The 21,868-nt window shown below is 32.5% G+C and overlaps 1 protein-coding gene across 1 annotated transcript in view; it reads right to left on the bottom strand.

Moving 5' to 3' along the window:
• The window catches only part of LOC145316360 (uncharacterized), a 54,283-nt gene extending 45,618 nt beyond the window's left edge, over positions 1–8,665 (bottom strand). The window contains exons 1-2 of the mRNA XM_080156804.1: positions 8,552–8,665; positions 4,871–4,933 (exon numbers count right to left, since the gene is read on the bottom strand). Coding sequence (XP_080012930.1) covers positions 4,871–4,912 — 42 coding nt within the window. The 5' untranslated portion in view covers positions 4,913–4,933; positions 8,552–8,665. The remainder of the gene's footprint in view (positions 1–4,870; positions 4,934–8,551) is intronic.
• Between the last annotated feature and the right edge of the window lie 13,203 nt (positions 8,666–21,868).

Genomic DNA, 21,868 nt, shown 5'->3' with positions numbered 1-21,868 from the left:
AAAAGAACCCCAAAACAATAAAAATATGAGTTCTGAGCTTTTTTTTAGAGATATTGAGCTGATTTTTTTATGAAAACTTTTTGAACATAACTGTACTAAGTACCCTTTACATATTTAATTTTGGGACTTTCCTTCTAGGGGCTCGTGGAGCAAAAGACCCTCCAAAACACTAAAATATGGGGGAGGGGGGTCTTTTGCTCCACAACAATCTGTAAATAATTACTGAGTTTGGTTATGTTAAAAAAGTTTTCTTTAGAAAAATCAAAGCTGGATCTTTAAATCGTTTATAGGTGCGCTGAACCAGGTTGATTCATTTCAGCGCACCATCAGATTATTAATATCAATCTTTAAATCGAAATGGCATGGGCGATTTGGCGCGGCCAGTGGCGCGGTACCTGCGCGACATTAGTACTCAGCGAGTGGCATTGCCGCTCCAAATCGAGGTAAATCATATTTAATAAATAAATATTTTTTTTAATTACTTTAATATTTTATTGCAAAACTATCATGAAAATATTTTTATAGTTATTTTTAAATAAATTATATATTGTTTTATTATAAAACAATATATAACTTTATAACTTTAGCCGTGTCAGTATGATATTTTATATAAAACTTTTATATCAAATATTTGTACTGACACTACTAAAGTTATAAAGTTGTACCGGCGCGGATCGGACCGCGCCAAAAATCTTTTTAAAATCAAAGTTTTTTAGCAGTAGCTTTAGCGCGGCGTCGGCGCACCTCCGGACCACCTCTGGATCGCCCCGATCTGGCACACCACTAAAACGATTTAAAGATCCAACTCAGGTTGATATTTTTAAATATAAGCTCAGAACTCATATTTTTTGTGTATTGGGAGGTCTTTTGGTCCACTAGCCCCTCAAAGGAAAGTCCAAAATAAAATTTGTAATGGTTACTGTGTTCAGTTTTATTTAAAAAGTCTAATTTAAAAAAATCAGATTGATATCTATAAAAAAAAGCTTAGAACTCATATTTTTTGTTCCACTAGCCCCTAGAAGGAAAGTACCAAAATGAAATCTGTAAAGGTTACTGAGTTTGGTTATGTGAAAAAAGTTTTAAATTTAAGTCCAGAACTCATATTTTTAGTTTTTGGGGGTATTTTGCCCAACTAGCCCCTAGAAGGAAAGTCCTAAAATGAAATCTGTAAACATTACTGAGTTCAGTTTTATTTAAATTAGTATTTTTAAATATAAGTCCAGAACTCATATTTTTGTGGTTTTGGGGGTCTTTTGCTCCACAAGCCCCTCAAAGCAAAGTCCCAAAACGAAATTTGTAAACATTACTGAGTTAAGTTTTATTTAAAAAGTTTTCTTTAAAAAAATCAGGTTGATATCTGTAAAAATAAGCTCTGAACTTATATTTTTTGTGTTTTGGGGGGTCTTTTGCTCCACTAGCTCCTGGAAGGAAAGTCCCAAAATGAAATCTGTATAGGTTGCTGAGTTTGGTTATGTGAAATAAGTTTTCTTTAAAAAATTAGGTTGATATCTTTAAAAATAAGTCCAGAACTCATATTTTTAGTTTTTGGGGGTCTTTTGCCAAACAAGCCCCTAGAAGGAAAGTCCCAAAATGAAATCTGTAAATGTTACTGAGTTACATTATGTTAACAAAGTTTTCAAAAAAAATCAGGTTGATCTCTTTAAAAATAAGCTCAGAACTCGTATTTTGAGTGTTTTGGGGGGTCTTTTGCTCCACAAGACCCTAGAAGGAAAGTCCCAAAATAAAATCTGTAATGGTTACTTTGTTAAGTTTTATTTAAAAAGTTTTCTTTCTGTGTGATATCTCTTTTACTTCTTGAGATAACTACTGTTGGCCAAAGAGGGGGGCAAGTAGGGGCACAGAAGTTTAACTGCCAGTTTTTGCCGGTTTTGGTGCTGGAGGCGCCGATTTTTTTTAACTGAGCATAATATCTTAATAAGTTGTAACTATAAGCAGTGAAAAAAGTGACAAAAAAAGATATTTTTTAGGCCTTTTCAAAGGGCAGTTTTGAAATCCTGTTATTTCATAAAAAAAAATTAAAATACTTAGAGAATGGCTTGGAAGATGAATTTAGGTGTTCTGCATATTTTAATTTAAACTCATAAGGCCAAAGATATAATATCCCAAAAATCTTTTGTCAAAGTCTACTCTACACCTAGCGCTGGCGATTTCTATTTTCACAGGTATAAAATGCATGATTTTAGAAAACTGACTGGCGCTAGGTGTAGAGTAGACATTGACAAAAGATTTTTGGGATAATATACCTTTGTCCTTATGTGTTTAAATTGAAATATGCAGAAGAGCTTAAAACCTACACATTGCTGAGATATTGTTAAAACCGCCGTGCTACCGTTATCTGTTGATATTTTACATGCCTGGCGCTAGGTCGCCAGTAGAGATAGAGAGCTAATATTTTGTACATGTATTTCTAGGCTCCTAAAGTAACTTTTTAGGTTAGCAGAAGACTAAAATTCGAAAAAGTGTATTTTCATGAAAAGATCTATTGTACACCACTACCAGCTATACAACACAATTTACAAAATCTCATTTTATTAAAACTGTCAAGAAATTTAGTGTGTGTGTGTGTGTGTACACAGGGAGGGAGGGGACATTGGGCTGTTTATTACACTAGTCTCCAAAGTTTAATAATAAATTTTTCTTGAATTTTAATTGGTTGCTTCACTAAGGTGAGTGTCCAAGCACTAATTGTATTCTACAGAAGTGATAATTTTGTGTATCATCATTGGGGATGTACATTAATTCATCAGCCACTGACCTATCCCTTTAGATCCCTGTATGTGTACAAGTGTGCAAATGTTAAAGGAAGGGATTTATGTGGAAATTTGAATTAGCTTTTAATTATTGAAATCCATCTTGTTAATGCATGTATCATTATGTGTGAAGGGTAAGTGAACAAAGTCAGCCAGCCAAAACTGCAACAGTAATGGATGCAGAATATACCTGGATATTAAGACAGGGATTTAAAATTTCGTCAATTTGTGTTGCTAGCATCCTTATTGGTCAGTTAGTTCATCCAGTATGAGGAAGGAGATTGGGTAAAAAGGTGGAAGGGGAAAATATTTAATTTAGCCCGCTGCGAGTTTCACTTTATTAGAGAACATGAAAATCTGGTGTAAGATCCAAGTAATACTATATCCATTGCAACAGAATACCTGGAAGCGATATTTCACCTGAAGAAAAACTATTTCCAGTATGGGTTCGAAACCGATTAACTTTTGCTTGTTTCAATTTTTCAAACCGGTTCTCATCCATACTGAAACATCATATATATCATCGTATTACAGACAATTTTACACGAATATTAAAACCAAAACAAATGAATTAATACCAGTTTTGTTAGACGGTCCTTCGGCACCTCAGATCTAACAAAATTGGAATCATTCTTATAATGTATATTTTACTATCCATGGAAGGCTGTCTATAATACAATAAATAGCTATTCTTTCCCGGCATTTTATTAACTTTCATGACACAAATATGATTTTGTTTGAATAATAGACTATGTAGTAGAACTGGAAAGTTACAGGCAAAATAGTTTTTCTTCAAATTAAATTTCTTTCTGACAGAACACAGTTTTTATCTGTTAGAGATCAAACTTTAAGATGAAAAATAAAAATCTTTCAGCAAGTATAGTTATACAAAAAATATAAATGTAAAAGAGAGAAGAAAAAAAATTATTAAGAGTATGTTGTTTTCTTCCATAAAAAATGGTCATCCATTTATTACAAATATAATCATAATAATAATAAAAATTAAGTATTTCTACAAACCAGTAAAATTTTCCAAAAATAAAAGTTGCATTAATAAATATAATTAAAGATTTCCATAAAAGTAGTTCTTCTTTTGGTCGTAATAAATATATTTTAGTAATAAAAATATTAATTAAGAAAAAAAGATCTATTATTTTTTGTTCTATGATTACTATTCCAAAAAATATATGATTAATATATAAGGTATTAGTATTTTGTATTTTAACATATGTATTTTACAATACAATAAGTCATAATGATTTAAAGAAAGAAGAATTATAAATAAGAAAAATATAATTTTTAAATCTAGTAGTAAACATGAAAGTTATTTATCGCATTGTATGAAAGACATCTTTCTGTGGATATTGAAATGAAAAATGAGCCTAGAAGCCGAAGGCTGGTGCTAATGAAACTAGTTTAAATCTTATGATTTTCATTTTAGTTTCGTGGAAAATTGTCTATAAATCGATGCCATACTGGAATAGTTATCCATCTCATCGTATTTTAAACGGCTTTCCGCGAATATAAAATACTTGTGTTGTTTTATATAGAAGTCCTACTCTCATACATTATATAGGGAATTCTCTCAATTAATTTAATTATTGTTTCAATTTGTCCATACACATACATACAATTATATAATATACTTTCAAATATCATAAAAGATTTATAATAATAATAATGAAATTTCTTTCTATTAATAAATTCAATGAAGCCATATGAGGTTCAAAATCTATTTAAACTATTTATATTCTAGTAACTTCGCTCCTAGCCTCTTATGGGTTACACAAAACCCACAACTTTATCAAGTAGAAGATTTGTATCTATTTTTATATTCTTATGGTAAAATGTCCAAATTAAAGACGTTAAAAGATACATTTCCTACTGTTAAATTAAATATGAGAACAGGGGTAATGCACTGACCTTAAAAAGGCGTAAGTTTTATAACCTAATGACACAGTGAGTAAGGACATCCGATTAAAAGTCGTATCATGAAGAAATGTTTACTTTTAGTTGTTATCTACCAATCTACGAGAAAAAAAGCTTGTTACAAACTAATTTTAAAGTTTTTCTTTCTTTAATTTTATGTTTGGTTTCCTTGTTAATATTTGTGTGTGTGTGTGTACAGCCACATACTTCATAATCCTCCAATCATCACAGATCTAAAATAAAATAATAGTTAAAATGTATGTTGATATTGTTTAGAGGAGTCCTGAAAGGATATGGTAGGATTGTTTAGGATGACTTTTTTCACTAAAAAAGGCTAAGTCATTGCAATTCTTTTACGGAGAGAGAGGGACATTGGAATCGACAGTAAAGTACGCAGGTACTCAAAGTTTTATAAACAACATCTTTCACTACAAATTTTGGTTAATTTTAAATTTAAATTGGATTATATACACATTCAGTGTCAAAATTTTCCTACCAATGTGTACTATAATCCCTTATATGAGAAGCCTTTCTAATATTAACAAAACAATTTCACATATGTTGATATAACACCAGCACAAGCGTGTAATAGGATAAGAGAAAATAAGAAGTCTGAAACGATAAGGTAAACATTCTATCCTTCTGATAAACTAAAGGATATCTGTGTCTGTCTGTACCGAAGTTCTCGCTTACCGCTGAACCGATATAGTTCTCCTTTACAGGGTAGCTCTCATACAAATTGCAAAAAAACCGAAAAACAAATATAAATAACCCCATCTAACGACCGTAAAATATTGTTTGGTAAACAAATGATCCTAACATAGATTGAAAAGAGAACATTTTACGTGCCCTTAGGGTCGTAGCCGCTAGAGGTTGATATATACTAAAAAGGCCGAAATAAAATGTAGTAATTGCATTAATGTAAGATTATAAAACACAAACACAACCACCGCCCCCCCCCCCATAATTTTAATTCAATTTGGGGGTTAGGTTCTGAACTGGACTAGCTAGGCACTTTTAAGGAAATTTCCTATTAGAGGAAAAAGGCCAAGTCAATATTAAACATAAAAGTATCAAATTAATAAGATTAATAGGAAAGATTATCATATTCATTGTTTACTAATTGAAATAAGACTCTTTATTAGAAAAAATAAGGTTGCTCTATAAACTGAACAATCAGCATTTAAAAACGAATGATAAAATAGACAAGTTGTAAATAAACAAGGATGACAACCTCCATAAAAGCGAAACACTGAAACGGTAGGACAAACGGACATTAACACTTTTATAGTGTCAGAACTGAATAATCAGAATATAAATGTATAAGAGTAAAATTGTAAGTAAATTTGTTGAAAAACTGCTACAGGCTAATGTTATGAACATACTTACATTTTTAGGACTTGATTATAGAGTTGCTTCGCTTATAATATTATACTTTGTTGTCCCAGGAATCAACATACCAAAAATCAGATCAATCGGATGATTAGATCACATAGAAATTTGCTGTTAAAAAAGTAAAAAAATCAACATGTTTAAAATGGACGTAAGGACATTCTTGTAATGATTATAGAAATGTTACGCTTTTTAATCGTACCTAACTACTAAAGGAATCACTATGCAAAGTTTGAAATCGATAGGACAATTCTAACCTTCTGACGGACGGACCGACCCTAATTATAGAAAAGCTTCGCTCTTAATAGGAAGAGTAACGGATTTGATATACGTGGATATATTGTCAGGGAAAAATATGTCATCAATTTAGCTTGCTAATATGGACCCCTTTTATCAATCAGTTCGTTCATTTAGTAGGAGCTGAGGGAATGGGATTGTGTAAATGGGGTGGAAGGGGAGTTTCGTTACTTAAGCCTGCTGCGAGTATCACTTTATCAGAGTACATGGAAATCTAGTGTTACATACAAGTAATAATTCAATTGGAAAAGTATTGTAAAAGATAAAAAAGGAATAAGAAAAAGGAAGCAACTAACATCAACAATATATCTTAATGAATGAGTCAGTCAGTGAGGGAGGTAGCGACTTATAAAGAAGCTATGCACCTTAAAATGACACAAATTTTAATTTTCTATATTATAATGTAAACGGCAGTCTGAATTTTCTTTTCCATTACTATAAAGTGCACCCATCAAAATGGACGTACTAACATTTTATGTATTATTAAATGTAGAGTACCTAAGTTACATAAACTCTAAAAATTAAGAAATTATAGAAGATCTTCGCTTAAAAAAAAAACATTGTAAAAGACATTTTTTATATTTATTTTGTGTTGTGTACGTAATCCTTTACTTGCTCATTTATAACAATTTCCTACCTTAAAGCTAAGGTAAATGAATTATATGTCAGGAGCATATATCTAATACAGCCTGGCATATGGGTAAATTACTCTCTATTTAAGAGGCTAACTATGAATTATTACCTAAACTTGGCATGAATAAGGTATATATTGAAACAAATGAAATAGTAAAAAAAGTATTGTTGTTTGGATAATTTAAAGGAAATGGATATAAAATATACGTGGATATTATGACAGGATAAACATTGTTGTCAATTCAATTTTAGGTTGCTAACATGGACATTATTTATTAGTCAGTTTATTCCGAAGGAGGGGATGGAATTGGGTAAATGAGGTGGATGGGGGGATCGTTATTTTAGCCAGCTACAAGTTTCCCTTTCTTAGAGTACATGATAATCTGATTTAAGGTCCAATTAATAATAAACAAATTTGAAGGGAAGAAAAGAACTAAAGAAAACTGTTTTATGTTATTTTGTTAAAAGAAGGTTTCTCCATTTGATCCCGAAATCACTTTTAGGATAATTTATCTTTTTGTAGAATATAGAATACAGATGAAATCTTAATTTTGCTTCACAATATGACAGTCTTAACATAAGATTAATATTTATAGGTCTTTAAGTTTCCAGAAAGGAGCATAAAGCGATTAACATGTTCTTATTTATATTATGCATTATTAATAGATTTAGTTCACTATGGAATTATAAGTGAAACAGTTTTTTTCAGCGTGGCTTTAACTGATTAATATCCACTGGATTAGAACCGGTCCTCAGCCATACTAAAAAAACAAGTGTAGCATCGTATTACAGACAAGTTTCCACAAATAATAATATAAAGATGATAAAATTAATACCCGATTTTTTATTACGTGACTTTGGCCCCTCAGGTCTAACGAAACTGGTTAAAATTTATAACTTTTCATTTTAATATACGCAAAAAGCTGTCTGTAATACTATGTGGCAAATAACCAATAAAGATTTTAAATTTGATAGAGTATTTGATTTGGAAGAATTATTTAAAAATTAAACATTGTTGTTTAATTATTGTGTAAAATCTATTTATTTTTTCATAAAACTAAGATCTTTTAAAGAAAATAACAAATTAACTGCTTTAGCACACATCATTTTAATGATAAACCCCACTGTAATATAATTCTACCATATATCATTCATTTATAATCTTACTCATGTGATATCAATTACAGTTTAATGTTAATCTAACAATTCATTTCATATTTTAGAAAAAAATATTTTTTCTTTAATAAACAGAAAAATATACGGCAAATTCTAATTAACGCGCAAATTTTACAAATACGCACACAAAAGATTGCACCGATTATATCGTAATTTTAGCGTGCAAACTTACTACAATTCATTGCAATTTTAAAAAAAGTACATTTCAATTGTTTATAATACATTAATTCAAATAAAAATGTCTTTTTAACATAAATTATTTGTGGCATAAATATTTTGCATATTTTAATTTTAAGTTTAAAATTTGGCAATGTATGTATATTGATATAGATTTTCGCTAAAATATAATTCACCTGGTGAGTGTGTGTTTGACTGCACACGGGATGCCAACCTCCCCTCGACTAGAATAAGAACAACAACAACATCGTACACACCGTCGAGGATGTTAAGTCATCCCCCCACCCCACCCCCACTCTCTCTTTATATTTCTTTTTTATTCTCTCGTTCTCTTCATCTGTGTTTTCGTCTCCGGAAAGTTCAAACAAAATTTCTTCTCTTTCCACCTCTCTTCCTCTTATTGAATTCCCTCGACGATCGCTGGTTACACACTCTTCTTGCCATCCATAGTTGTATAGTTGTACATCTACATCAAATATATATTCATCTCGTACCCTCTCTATAGATATGCGAAATCTCCTGCTCTGCGCTATTACAACTCCCCCCTCCCCCCCAATGTAAGCTCGTACCTTGTGGACGTCTGCCCTCCGTCACCTTGTAACTTGAACCTATATTTTCTGTTTTTAATGTAAAATTGAAAAGTGTTTCTCTACTCCACTCTTAGTTTGGAAGCTTACGCTCTGCCAACAACGGGGGGAGAGGTAATGGCAGAAAAAAAGGAAATGGGGGTGCAGTATAGGGAAGGGGATAAACAGTGGATTTAATTTACAAGAAAATTTGGAAAAATCTTGGATTTCTTTTAATCTCTGCTATTTAAGTAATGTTCTATGATATCCCCCTATCTTTAAGTGGATTTACCTCAAACAAAGAAAACCAAAAAAATTTTAATGTATGTGAAGCAACTTTAAAATCATAGCACCATGAAAAAATTAAAGGAACAAATGGACTTTTTTATATGACCAAGCAAAGGTCATTTTTAACGGATGAAGATTTCAGTACGAACAATCTGTCATAACTAATTACAACCGATTGAATTTTCCATTTTAGGAAACCCTTTCGAAGGTTCCATGATGGTTTTAGGCTATTTATTTGCCCTCTCATTATCCCTTAGAATAGAGAGCTCCTCTGTATGAAAGTGGCTTAACTGTTTATTATACAATGTAAAATTTAGAAAGAATTTTCTAACATAAAAAGGCTGGAAAGTGGAAAGGGTAACAAAAATTGGACATGATATAGAATAAAAACTTTGATTATAAAGAATTAAGACTTTTTCTCTCCTATCTAAAATGGACCACATTTTAACCTCTCAAAAAAGTCTATAAATCAACCCGTCCGTAGCGCTATGGTGGAAAGGGGTTTTAATCCGCTGCTATTAAAGCTAGATATCTCATTTTTTTGGTTTACATCCTATTATTATGGAAAATTAATAAGTAATTTTTTTGTGAAGGTACCTTTTTCCAAAGAGCATCTAATTTATCATGAGACAATAGACATATAAATATATTTTGATGAAGGTTTCGTGATTTTCTATCAATCCTAATATCTTTTATTTATATATCCTACTTCCTCTTTTTTATGGCCACTAAACATAATAGATAATTTAGACAAACCCCAAACTGTCCCAGTTTTGAGCAAGACGATACCTGTAACGTCATATAAAAGGGGAAGGGGGGAAGAAAATATCTTCCCTTTTCTCTCATCTCTTTTGAAGAGATTTTCCTCCCCCCTTCCCTTTTTCTTTCCCGAAACGTATATGACGTAACTAGAATCGTCTTGCTCAAAACTGGGACATTTTGGGGTTTGTCGATAATTAATATTTGTTTGTTTATAATTTTTTGTACTTCGCTACTTGTGGATGTTATCATCCTTGTTTGAGGTTAGGTTAGAATATGAAATAAGCAAGGGTTAAAATGGTGACACATTTTTATTACCCAGATGGGTTAGAGGGATGTGTGGGAGGGGAACAAGGGTTGAATGGTCCAAATATTAAATCTTGGGAATGTACCCAGATATCTAAAGGAATAAGACAATAAATTGATGTACATCCACAATGATGATACAAAAAATTAACCCTAATGTAGATCATAATTATTGTTTCAAACGTTAGGATTCTCAACTTAAGGAACCAACCATTCAAAATTCACTAAATGTCCTTAAAGTTGATAAGCCAACGAATAAGAAAACTTTAATGTAAAACTTTGGGAACTAGTGTAATAAAAAGTCCAATGTGCCCTCCCTCCCTGACCAGAATTAAAGTTTGTAAAGAATGTGAGACAAGTTGGCTGAATGTTTCTACCACAGCTTCTTTTATCCACTTTAGTAATTGCAACATTTTACATACTAAATGTTTTTATCATGCTAATTATTTTATTATATGCAGTAGTAAAGTTTTTTTTTGTCTCTAGCCTAAGGTTTTTATAAATACTGAACAAATGGAGCTCTCTATTTTAGGGAAGCTTCCCATAGGTCCCTTAATTGTTTTTGGCTATTTCATTTTCAGTTTTAGGCTATTTTCTGCCATTCCCTGCTCCTTCCAAAACAGAGCTCCTAGATGCTAGTGGTGCAGCCGCTAGTATTCTATATTGCTTTACTTTCCTCACTCTGTAGGTAACTATGTATGTGAGTAACGTTATAAATATGTATGTATGTTACTAGAGTTTTCTGTCAAATACCTCTATTATTTTTTACTAGCGGCTACGCCCCTAGAGGCCTCTAGGGGCACTTGAGGAGGGGAGAGTCGAATTTTATTTCAGATTTTAAAAGAAAAACTTTAAAACAATTTGGTGTGGGGGGGGTAATTTTTTTTCTAGGAGCGATTTCTCTTGGGAGGGTGGTGGTACCCTTCCCCCAAATAGTAATAAACCTTCCCGGGACCTATGAGAAGCTACATTGTTAAGGATAGATCAATCAGTCAGCGGTTAGCGAGATCCTTCGGTACACACAAATAGACAAACAGAGAGACAAACAGACATCCTGTTACTTTATTATAAGGATAGAATTTTAAAAGTTCTCTCCTTGGTAAATTCTTTCCAAAATTAATTTATCCTGATGATATTTACTTCAACGTTATTAAAGCACTTGTGAAATGTCACGTGTGACGTCATAAAAAAACCATCTCTTTTTTTGGGGTTTCCTTTCCACTTCTCTCTCATCCTTCCTTTTTAGACGTATTTTTATGACGTCACACGGACATTTTAGACTTTCTCCTTTTTTGAGCTGAATTACGTTAAGTGTGTGCAAATAGCTAAATTAATTAATTTAGTGTAAGAACGACGTACTTTGTAAAAAAAACATTTGGGCATTTTGTGTTAACTACTGTAAAAAAAACATACAAACGGACAAATTTTGAGACGAATATAAAAAGAGTAGCTGCACTATTTTTAAAAAAAAAGACTTCAAAAAGGTTTCCTAAGAATTCTGTCCAAAATTGTTTCATAATATTTTCCTAAAAGCTTATGCAATCAGGTATCTAAAAGGATAATTCAAAAGCCGATAATTTGATATACATCCCCAATGATGATAAACAAAGTTACCCTTTCAGTACTAGTAGTTGAAACGTTAGGACACTCAACTTAATTAACCAACCAATCAAAATTTGATAAAAGTCCCCAAACGTTAAGAAAACTTCATTATTCAACTTTGGGGACTAGTGGAAGAAACAGCCCGATGTCCCCTCCCTCCTTGATATGCAATATTATGTATGTACATTAGAAAATTGCATAACATAATTGTGTTATATTGAAGCCCTTTAATATCTCAGTTTAAATGTTATTCTCTCTAATTTGTGAGTTCGCAATACAAAATCCAGTTAAGGCCTTAATGGATTTAGATGAAAATTTAATTGAATAACTGTGTTTCCTAGCGAGAAAGAGAATTTTATTTCGTTTTAGATAGTGCCCAGGGAGGGATAGATTTATGATGAAAAATTTTGCATATTAATTTTTAAATAAATCAGGCAAATCTGTTCTTTAATTAAGGTTTGTTTGTTATTAGGGCAAACTTTATTTTTGGGGAGATAATTATCATTTTTCTCAGAGAGGTTAGCCAATTCTAACAACCCAGATCGTTACCCAAGAGGAACAAGGACATAGTTTCTCAGAGGATGAAGTAGTTTTTGAGGTTTTCCTAGACACACAAATACATATCCAGCTACCTCAGTATTAAGGATTATGCTTAGACTTTGAATTAACCACAACAAGGATGACATTATTCACAATATTGAGGATGAGAAATTCAGATAACAAAACCAAATTTAGTGACATACATTTTCAGACGTATTCATGCAGATGAATAACTTGAAATATTGTGACTAATAGTCCTAGGATCGCCATTACAAAATTAAGTTAATAAGATAATTTTATGATATAAAAATGTTTTCAGTTGCCATACTTTCTAAATCGTATCAAACTGTTATAGATAGAAATTTAATTGTAATCCTTCAATATACCTTAACTAAGAAATACAACTATCCGTTAAATACAGACGGACATGCGCATTAATGAAGGAAAGCTACGCTTTTAATAATACTATTATAATATTAAAGTTTACTGCCTAACCGCAACTTTAAGTCATTTCCACAATTACTTAACAAACACAAACAATGGCAATTTTGTCCATAAGTAGCGCAGCCGCAGTTAAGTTATGTAAAGCTTAAATAATCACAACACCACGGCATTTCAACTAAGTAACCAAATACTTAATTGAGTATATTACAGTCGGTTTGTCAGTAGCCACTCTACTAAAAATACAATATAGTTTGAGACTTATACTAAAGTAACAGGATGTTTGTGTGTCTGTGTGTCTGTCTGTACCGAAGGATCTCGCTAACCGCTGAACCGATCGGGTTCTCCTTAACAGGGTAGCTTTTCATAGGTCCCGGAAAGGTTTATAACTATTTTCTTGGGGGGTGGGACACCAACTTTACTTGTTATGGATATATGCGTTCTTGTGTATGAACATAATAACTCTAATCCAACTATTATGTTTATATAAAAAAGCCTAACACATAATCTAGTGTATCTAAACACATTGCATTGTCAGCTAGGGAAAACATATTTATCGTACGACCAAAATTTTGTACTATATGATAATATTTTTTAAAACTACATAAGATATTACTTGTTTTATTCTAAACTAGTAGTTACACCCCTAGAGGCTTCTAAGGGCACATAAGCACATAAGGGAGGAGTTTCTTCACCATTCAAATGTTATTTTTAAAAAGAAAAAGTATATTAAAAAATTATATGGATTTGTTTCAAGAGACTTTTCTTTGGAGGGAGAGGTAACCTCCCAAAATAGTTAAAATCCTTTAATATAAAGAAGAACCATGTCGGTTCAGCGGTTATCGAGTTACTTTGGTACAGACACACATATACATCTATCCTTGTACTTTTATATAGGATTAAGGATGCTTGTCTGCAATATTGGCCTTTAAGCAGCCTATACTTTTTTCTACAATACCCATCGTTTTTGTTGTCAGCATCCTTTCAACAGCTTTACATGCTGCAAAGTAAACAAAATTGATGTAAATCACTAGTAAACTTTCATGATTTAAAGTCAAATGTTTTTAATTGTACTTTTTTAGCTAGCATTTATAGATATAGGAGAGAGTGTCTTTTTCGAATCTATAAGCTTTTGTGTAATATGTCTAATCCATTCAAGACTTGGCATTACATAAAACAATTACCCTACGATAACGTTGCCAATACACCAGACCATACAAGAAAAAAGATTAATGACTAAATCGTGTGAGGCCCACATAATCATGTTAATCTATGGCCCACTAGAAAAGGTAATTGCATGGTAAGTTAGAATTAATGTTGGCATGTAAACTTGTATGTAAGTGTAGTGGAATGATTCCCCCTCCCCCCTACCCACCTCATGTATGTAAGAGTAGTGTAATATATCCCCCCACCCCCCTTTCACCTGCATACATTATACATATTCATTTACTGCAAAATAACATAAGTTGGGACAGTTTAAATAAACAGTTTAATCTTAGAATACGTGGGAATTCTTCACTTTTGTAAAGGTGTACTAATTTTTAAACTTAAATGTAACTATTTGGACAAAATCCTTTAATAATCGCATCGTATTATATATAGATTTCCGCAGATATTAAAACGAAAAGATATAATAAGATTTGAGCCAGTTTTCTTAGCACCGAGGTGCAGAAAGCCCAGGCTGGCAAAACTGATATGAATTTCATGATTTTAATTTTAATATTTGTAGAAAATTGTCTGTAATACGATGCTATACATGAATTTTCAGCATGCACTATTTCTAATCAAGCAGATAATAATCGGTTTTTAGTCATACTGTAAATTTTTTTTCTGTTTATATTAGCTAAAAATGTAGCAATGTTGTTTTAACTGGTGGTACTTATATTACTTGGGTAATGTTTTCTAAGCCTAGTCATTCACAAACATTAATTGGTTACACTTAAAATGTGGAGTCATAAAAGTAGTCGGACTTTGCAGGGTAATTTTTATGTGTACTTTTATTCAGTGATTGTTAAATTATTTTAAAAGTTGTTTTAGACCTGTTTTGTTTCTTGTTTTAAAAACAACTTTAGGGGCTGAGTTTTTTTTGTAGTTTCTATTAATAAGGATTTCGCCTTCAAAATAGCTTAAAACTTGACTAGCGTTTCTAAAACTGTCGGTTCACCGATCCCGACATGTTAATGGACTCACTTTCTACAATTTATGCAAAATTCTTCCTTTGAAAGCTGGGACGTATCCTAATGAAGCAATGTTTATATATTAATTTAACCGTAGTTGACCTCTTTCTTGCTAATACCGAAATCAAATACATGTACTACGAGATAATTAAAATGTGTATCAAATGCTTTCGTAAAGTCAAACTGACTAAAATATTTCGGAATAAGATATTGAAGGAAGACCATATTAGTTATCACTTAAAATTAAATTTAAGTGTATTATATAATTTAAACAGGTACAAGAACAGAGTCTACCCCCCCCCTAGATATACCACACTTTTCTGGGATCTTGCTGAGTCAAGTATCAACTGTTGGGAATATCAAAGGATGACTCCATGCAAAATTTGAGCCGGATCCGGCCAAAACCGGCCGTGAATTTTATGAAAAACCGGTTTTTTCCGGTTTTTAGGGGGTATCTGTAAATCGATTCAGCTGGAGCAAAACCGGTCAGAGGTACAAAAAATTTTACTTCACATGAAATTTAGCCAATGCAATTGCCTACAAAATTGTACTTCATCATCAACTTGATTGGACAACTCTTTCCCCTCCTAAATGTCCATTAAAACCTCGGAAACGGCAAAAATCGCCAAAAATCACGCCTTCGGCGGCAAATAACGGCTAAACGGTCAGCCGGAGGCGAATGAAACATAAATAAAGAAATGTTTGCCTCAAAAAGTTGTTTAACATCAAAGAGATGCTTGAAGTCTCTAAAACGACTCCTTCCCCTCCTTTAAGGGGAAAAACTGAAAAAACGTGATTTTCAAAAGTATGCCCACTTTGTGGGTGTGGGGGGCACTGAACCCGTCACCCCAGGGTCACCAAATATAAAGTCTAGGCGGCCCACAATGCTGAATTTTCACCAAGTGAAAGTCTTGTGTCATTATCTTTTATGAGAAAAAAGTTATTAATTAATTAAAATTTCAAATTGTGATTTTTGATGGATTTCTTTGATGAAATGACAGGCTGGTCAATTTTTAGGCCATTTTTTGCTGTTTTCGGCCCGCCAAGCCCAAACGGTTTGAGATAATCTCACGGGACCTTTTGCCCGACCTAAGCCTGGTTATTTGTAAGGTCTAAGAAAAAAAAAATCCCGGATTGGATGAAGCACGACGTCGCTGCGTGCCGTCAAAAATCGCTGGTCGGCTCATTTTGCCCCCTCAAACCCTCACCTTGTGCCATTTTTCTGTGTAAAGATTATAATTATAATCTTTTGCGTAAGACTGTTTTTTTTCCTAGACCTCACAAATAACCAGACTTAGGTTGAGCAAAAGGTCCCGTGAGATTATCTCAAACCGTTTGGGCGTGACGGCCCAAAAACCGCAAAAAATGGCCTAAAAATTGACCGGCCTGTCATTTCATCAAAGAAATCCATCAAAAAATCACAATTTGAAATTTTAATTAATTAATAACTTTTTTCTCATAAGAGATAATGACACAAGACTTTCACTTGGTGAAAATTCAGCATTGTGGGCCGCCTAGACTTTATATTTGGTGACCCTGGGGTGACGGGTTCAGTGCCCCCCACACCCACAAAGTGGGCATACTTTTGAAAATCACGTTTTTTCAGTTTTTCCCCTTAAAGGAGGGGAAGGAGTCGTTTTAGAGACTTCAAGCATCTCTTTGATGTTAAACAACTTTTTGAGGCAGACATTTCTTTATTTATGTTTCATTCGCCTCCGGCTGACCGTTTAGCCGTTATTTGCCGCCGAAGGCGTGATTTTTGGCGATTTTTGCCGTTTCCGAGGTTTTAATGGACATTTAGGAGGGGAAAGAGTTGTCCAATCAAGTTGATGATGAAGTACAATTTTGTAGGCAATTGCATTGGCTAAATTTCATGTGAAGTAAAATTTTTTGTACCTCTAACCGGTTTTGCTCCAGCTGAATCGATTTACAGATACCCCCTAAAAACCGCAAAAAACCGGTTTTTCAAAAAATTCACGGCCGGTTTTGGCCGGATCCGGCTCAAATTTTGCATGGAGTCATCCTTTGATATTCCCAACAGTTGATACTTGACTCAGCAAGATCCCAGAAAAGTGTGGTATATCTACCCCCCCCCTCCACAACACACAAGCAATAACACCCATACCAAACTCACACACACACTCAAATATTACTAAAACTAAAAAATCACAATAACTGTCAATTTTTGGCTTATATAAAAGAAAAAAAATGAATAAATTTACCTTTTTTAACCTATTAATGCAGATATACTGACCTATTTTTTTCAATATTCCAAAAATCCTTTCAAAACTTTTAGAATATTTGGAACGGAGATTAATTAACTTTAGAGTTCCTCTTCTCTACAATAAGGATGCTTATGAGAAACAACAAAATAACAAACGAGACACCATGGAAACTGTCCCTATTTTGTATAAATTTTGCGGAACATGTTCCAGTTACGTCATATTTTTCTTTCCCGAAAAAGGGAAGGGGGAAAGAAAATCTCTTCAAAAGAGATGGGGAAAACATTCTTTTCTCCCATCTCTTTTTTCTTCCCCCCTTCCCTTTTTTTTCTTTCCCACTTCCCTTTTTCGGGAAAGAAAAAAATGACGTAACTGGAACATGTTCCGCAAAAGTTATACAAAATTGGGACAGTTTCCATGGTGTCAACAAACGAACATACAAATATGACAAATATTTTTTGTAAAATTGCATAATATCAAAGCAAAAAGTTTTAAAAATAATATACACTAATGTACCTTAAATTGACTTTCAATTGCTACGCTTTTGAGATGATACCTTATTTATACAGGAATTCACAACACGATTCAAATATGTCTGTTTTTGCTCTAAGGACAGACGGACGGACATCCTAAATAAAAAAATAGTCTTGCTTCTTAAAGAAGGTTTCTAATTGTTTAATAAGGTTTCAAGTTTAATCTTAATTTTATGTAATTTCTTTCATGTTAATTGTATACAACAAATTATATATACAACAAGGATGACAACATCCATAAGTAGCGAAGCACAAAAAATAAAATCATTGATCATGGTAATACGTACAAGTAGATTTAAAGTGTATTTATCAATTGATTTATTGGAGAAAATTAACACGAAACCCTGTTTTATTTTGTATAATGATGACGGTCAAAGTAAATTACATAAAAGATGCTCATAACAATGGGAAAAATTATTTTGATACTGATATCCCAAAAAAGTTTTAAAATTGGACCAAAAACACCAAAGATATGGGGAAATGTGTAAAACATATAAAAATAGCAAAAGCCTGCTAAAAGGCAGTCTGATCGCCATGCTTGTTTTCTTAAAACGACAGGAAATTTGGTTTTTAAATCCTTAACTTAAAAAAATTTGGAAAATTGGACTATATACATCAGAGATATGGAAAATTTTAAAGTAGCCAAAAACCTGCCAATAGGAAGTCTGACCGTCATGGTTGTTTTCTTTAAACAGCGGGAAATTTATTTTTGATATGTATAACTGAAAAAAATTTGGAAATCGTACCATAAACACCAAAGATATGGAGAAAAATGTAAAAAATTATAAAATAGCCTAAAACCTGCTAAAAGGCAGTCTGACCGTCATAGTTGAATTCTTTAAACGACTGGAAATTTAATTTAGATATCTACAACTGAAAAAATTTAGAAAATCGCACCATAAACACTGAAGATATGGAGAAAAATGTGAAAAATTTAAAAAATAGCCTAAAACCTGCTAAAAAGCGGTCCTACCGCCATCGATGTTTTATACTTAAATGTGCTCCTTAATGATGGGAATGTTGTCAAAAAATTTTAGCATTCTATCTTTTATAGGAGCTGAGTAAATCCCATTTCCCCCATAGCGTTACGGACGGACTGACGGACGGACTGACGGACGGACAAAGTGAATTATAGAGTAGCTTCGCTACTAAAAAGATGAAAAGAATAAACAAATTAAGTTTAATCCTGAGACAAGCTTGAGAGGGAGGGTGTATGGGAATTAACTACCCCGTTTTTATCCACTTGGAAAAAATCTGAGCACATTTATTATTTGGATCTTACACCTGATTATCATGTACTCTAATAAAGTGAATCTCGTATCTGACTAAAATAATGATACCACCTATCCACCCTCTTTACCCCCATAGTGTATGAAATAACTGACCAATACATGATGTCCATGTTCGGAACCTTAATTGAAGACTTTTTTTTCCCTTGTCATAATATCCATGTATATTCTATATTCATTGACTCTTAATCGTTCAGGCGTTACGATGGTTACGATGGTAAGACATTTATGGTATTATGGTATTATTTTATTATTGCAAAAGTTGTTTTCCCCTTTTGTCTAATTTATTGTCGTTGCTTCCGCGAAGGATGTTATTATTGTAATTAATTTTCGGAATAATAAATCCTTAGTGAAATAAAACATTTATCAGTGCTCGGCAGCCGCGCATAAGCCGCGTGTAAGCACAAAAGAGGGTTTCAATTTGAGGCTTAATCGCGGCTGAGGCGCGGCTACCGAGCCCTGACATTTATCTAACACTTAAATTCATTAATATAAGATATCTTACTCAATATTTTTACAAACAATTTTTCAATAGTGCAGATTAAAATTAGTATTTTACTGAGTAAGAGGATCGGTAACATTTAATGGCAATGGCTAAATTATAATAATAAATTCTTAATGAATTTCTAGACGAACCGACTGACAAATTTATTCATAGAGCATTGTAACTTTTATCGTGAATAGCATCCTAGAAGATCAGGCAATTACAAAACGTTTAGTGCCGTACAGACTAGTTTACAGAAAACAAAGTAGCTGTGCTTCCAGAAAAAAAACTGGCGGGAATTTCTTTTGTCTAGTACTATATGATGATAGATAATTTATCCGATATTGACACATTAATGTACTGGATACATTATCACATTTACATACAAACAAGGACAATTACGTCCATTGGAAGAACAACAAAATTTGCAGCATCAACAATTCGCAATTTTTTCGTAAAGAAAGAGAAAAAGGGGGGAACATTAAAGGAAATAAAAGAGAGAAAGAACGTGATAAAAAAATGAGAAATATAGACCAAATTATGAAAATCGTCCCAAATAAATCAAACCTTTAACTTTGATAGCTTTTGAGAAAGTCTATTTTGTTTAAGTTACTTGGACGGACGTACGGAACGATCCTATTCATAGAGTAGCTATTACTACTAATAATCCCGAAGATGGCTTGGATAGCACCAATTTTGTGCATCATTTATATTTGTGTTACAAATTAACAGGATGTTTGTCGACGTTGGGGATATTGCCTGCCTAGATAATTAACAGCCAAAGCTAGCAACAGTAGTTTTATATCATTTATAAAATTCTTTTCTAGCAATGTTTAATTATAGAAAAACATACTACAGTTTAAAGTAGCTGCGGCACTTAAAATGTAAGAGAAGGAAGAAAAGGTTTTTGTTTTGACATTTTTGGTTGTATTCATTATAATCCTTGTCAAAATATATTTTTGGCAGTATCCTGTATTTCTTAGTAGACCTACCCTCTACAAAACTTACTTTAATTATTTGTATAAAAAATAGAACCAGTTTATAGTGCCTAATAAAACATGACGTCGTACAATAGAAATGAATAATGATAGGCCAGTATACATTGTAATTGAACAATGGTAAATATATACTGGCCTATCATTGGTCATTTGTATTGTAACACGTCAATTTCTATTAGGCACCATAAGCTGCTTTAAAAAAATGTACCCTGGCGGTTTTCCTTAAAAGAGCTTATTTTGAGCTCCTCCCTTCTCCATTATCATGAATATTTGAAAATAAGGTGGGGTTGGTCGTTTTTGTGAGTTTGTGTTTTATTTAGATCTGGTTAGGTTAGGTTAAATTGTCGAAGCCACGTATGGGTTAGACCTAAAAATTCTGAGAGGCTTCTTAACTTGCTCTGATGAAAAGCTCGAATAAATCCTAAAATATTAGCGTGTAAGATTTGAGAAGTTTTATAGATGATTTACTAGTAAAAATAAGATGTTTCCATATTTGTTAACCTGCCAATAATATTTTCTAGATCTGTCAGAGTTACTTGAAGATGAAATCAGTTTGGACATACACAATAGGTAGGTGAGCCTTTTTATCCTCACACTTTGGCTAACATCCAAAATTTCTTCTATAGCACTTACTTATATGTATAATATTGTAAGAGGTTGTTTGTTGGTCTTATTCTTATCTAATGCACATTTTTTACAGCCTAGCTTTTCTACATTTTGAATCGGTTCTTTTGTAATAGATTTGGGTATGTAAGAATCTTACTATCTATTTCAATTTAGAAAGCGTAGCAACTCTATAATCATTCTTACGTTTATCTTAAACAAGTTTAAGTACTTAAGATTAAATGCCACCAACTTTAAACGTGTTTGTAGCGGCTTATTAGCTTTATTTTATGAATGGTGACAGCTTGGAGTTTTAGGCATATCGTGATAAGCGAAAAAAACCTAAAGAAAAATAAATCTAAACGTCAGATCAAATTATGTGACATGTATTTAAGCAATTTTACGACATATTTATGATTTATGTACATGTTCAGAATTCTTAATAATGTTTTTTTTAAATTGTTTATGATTGGTTGTCCAACTGGTTTGTCAAACTTCGCTTTTATGGATGTTGTCATTATTGAATTTATAAGTCATTGAAACAAATTCGTTTAGTTTAATCTACGCTCCTTATTCCTCCTAATTAAAAGCTACCAAAGTCATAATCCTATTATATAAATTAGTAAGCGTTTTTTGATCTCGCTGACTGCTAAACCGATGTTGTTCTCTTTTACAGTGAATCTTC

The sequence above is a fragment of the Acartia tonsa genome, chromosome 4 (genome assembly GCF_053477335.1).
Source record: "Acartia tonsa isolate MP-2025a chromosome 4, ASM5347733v1, whole genome shotgun sequence".
Classification (NCBI taxonomy): Eukaryota; Metazoa; Arthropoda; class Copepoda; order Calanoida; family Acartiidae; genus Acartia; species Acartia tonsa.
The sequence above is the reverse complement of the archived record's forward strand: the minus strand, read 5'-3'. Positions and strand labels throughout refer to the sequence as shown.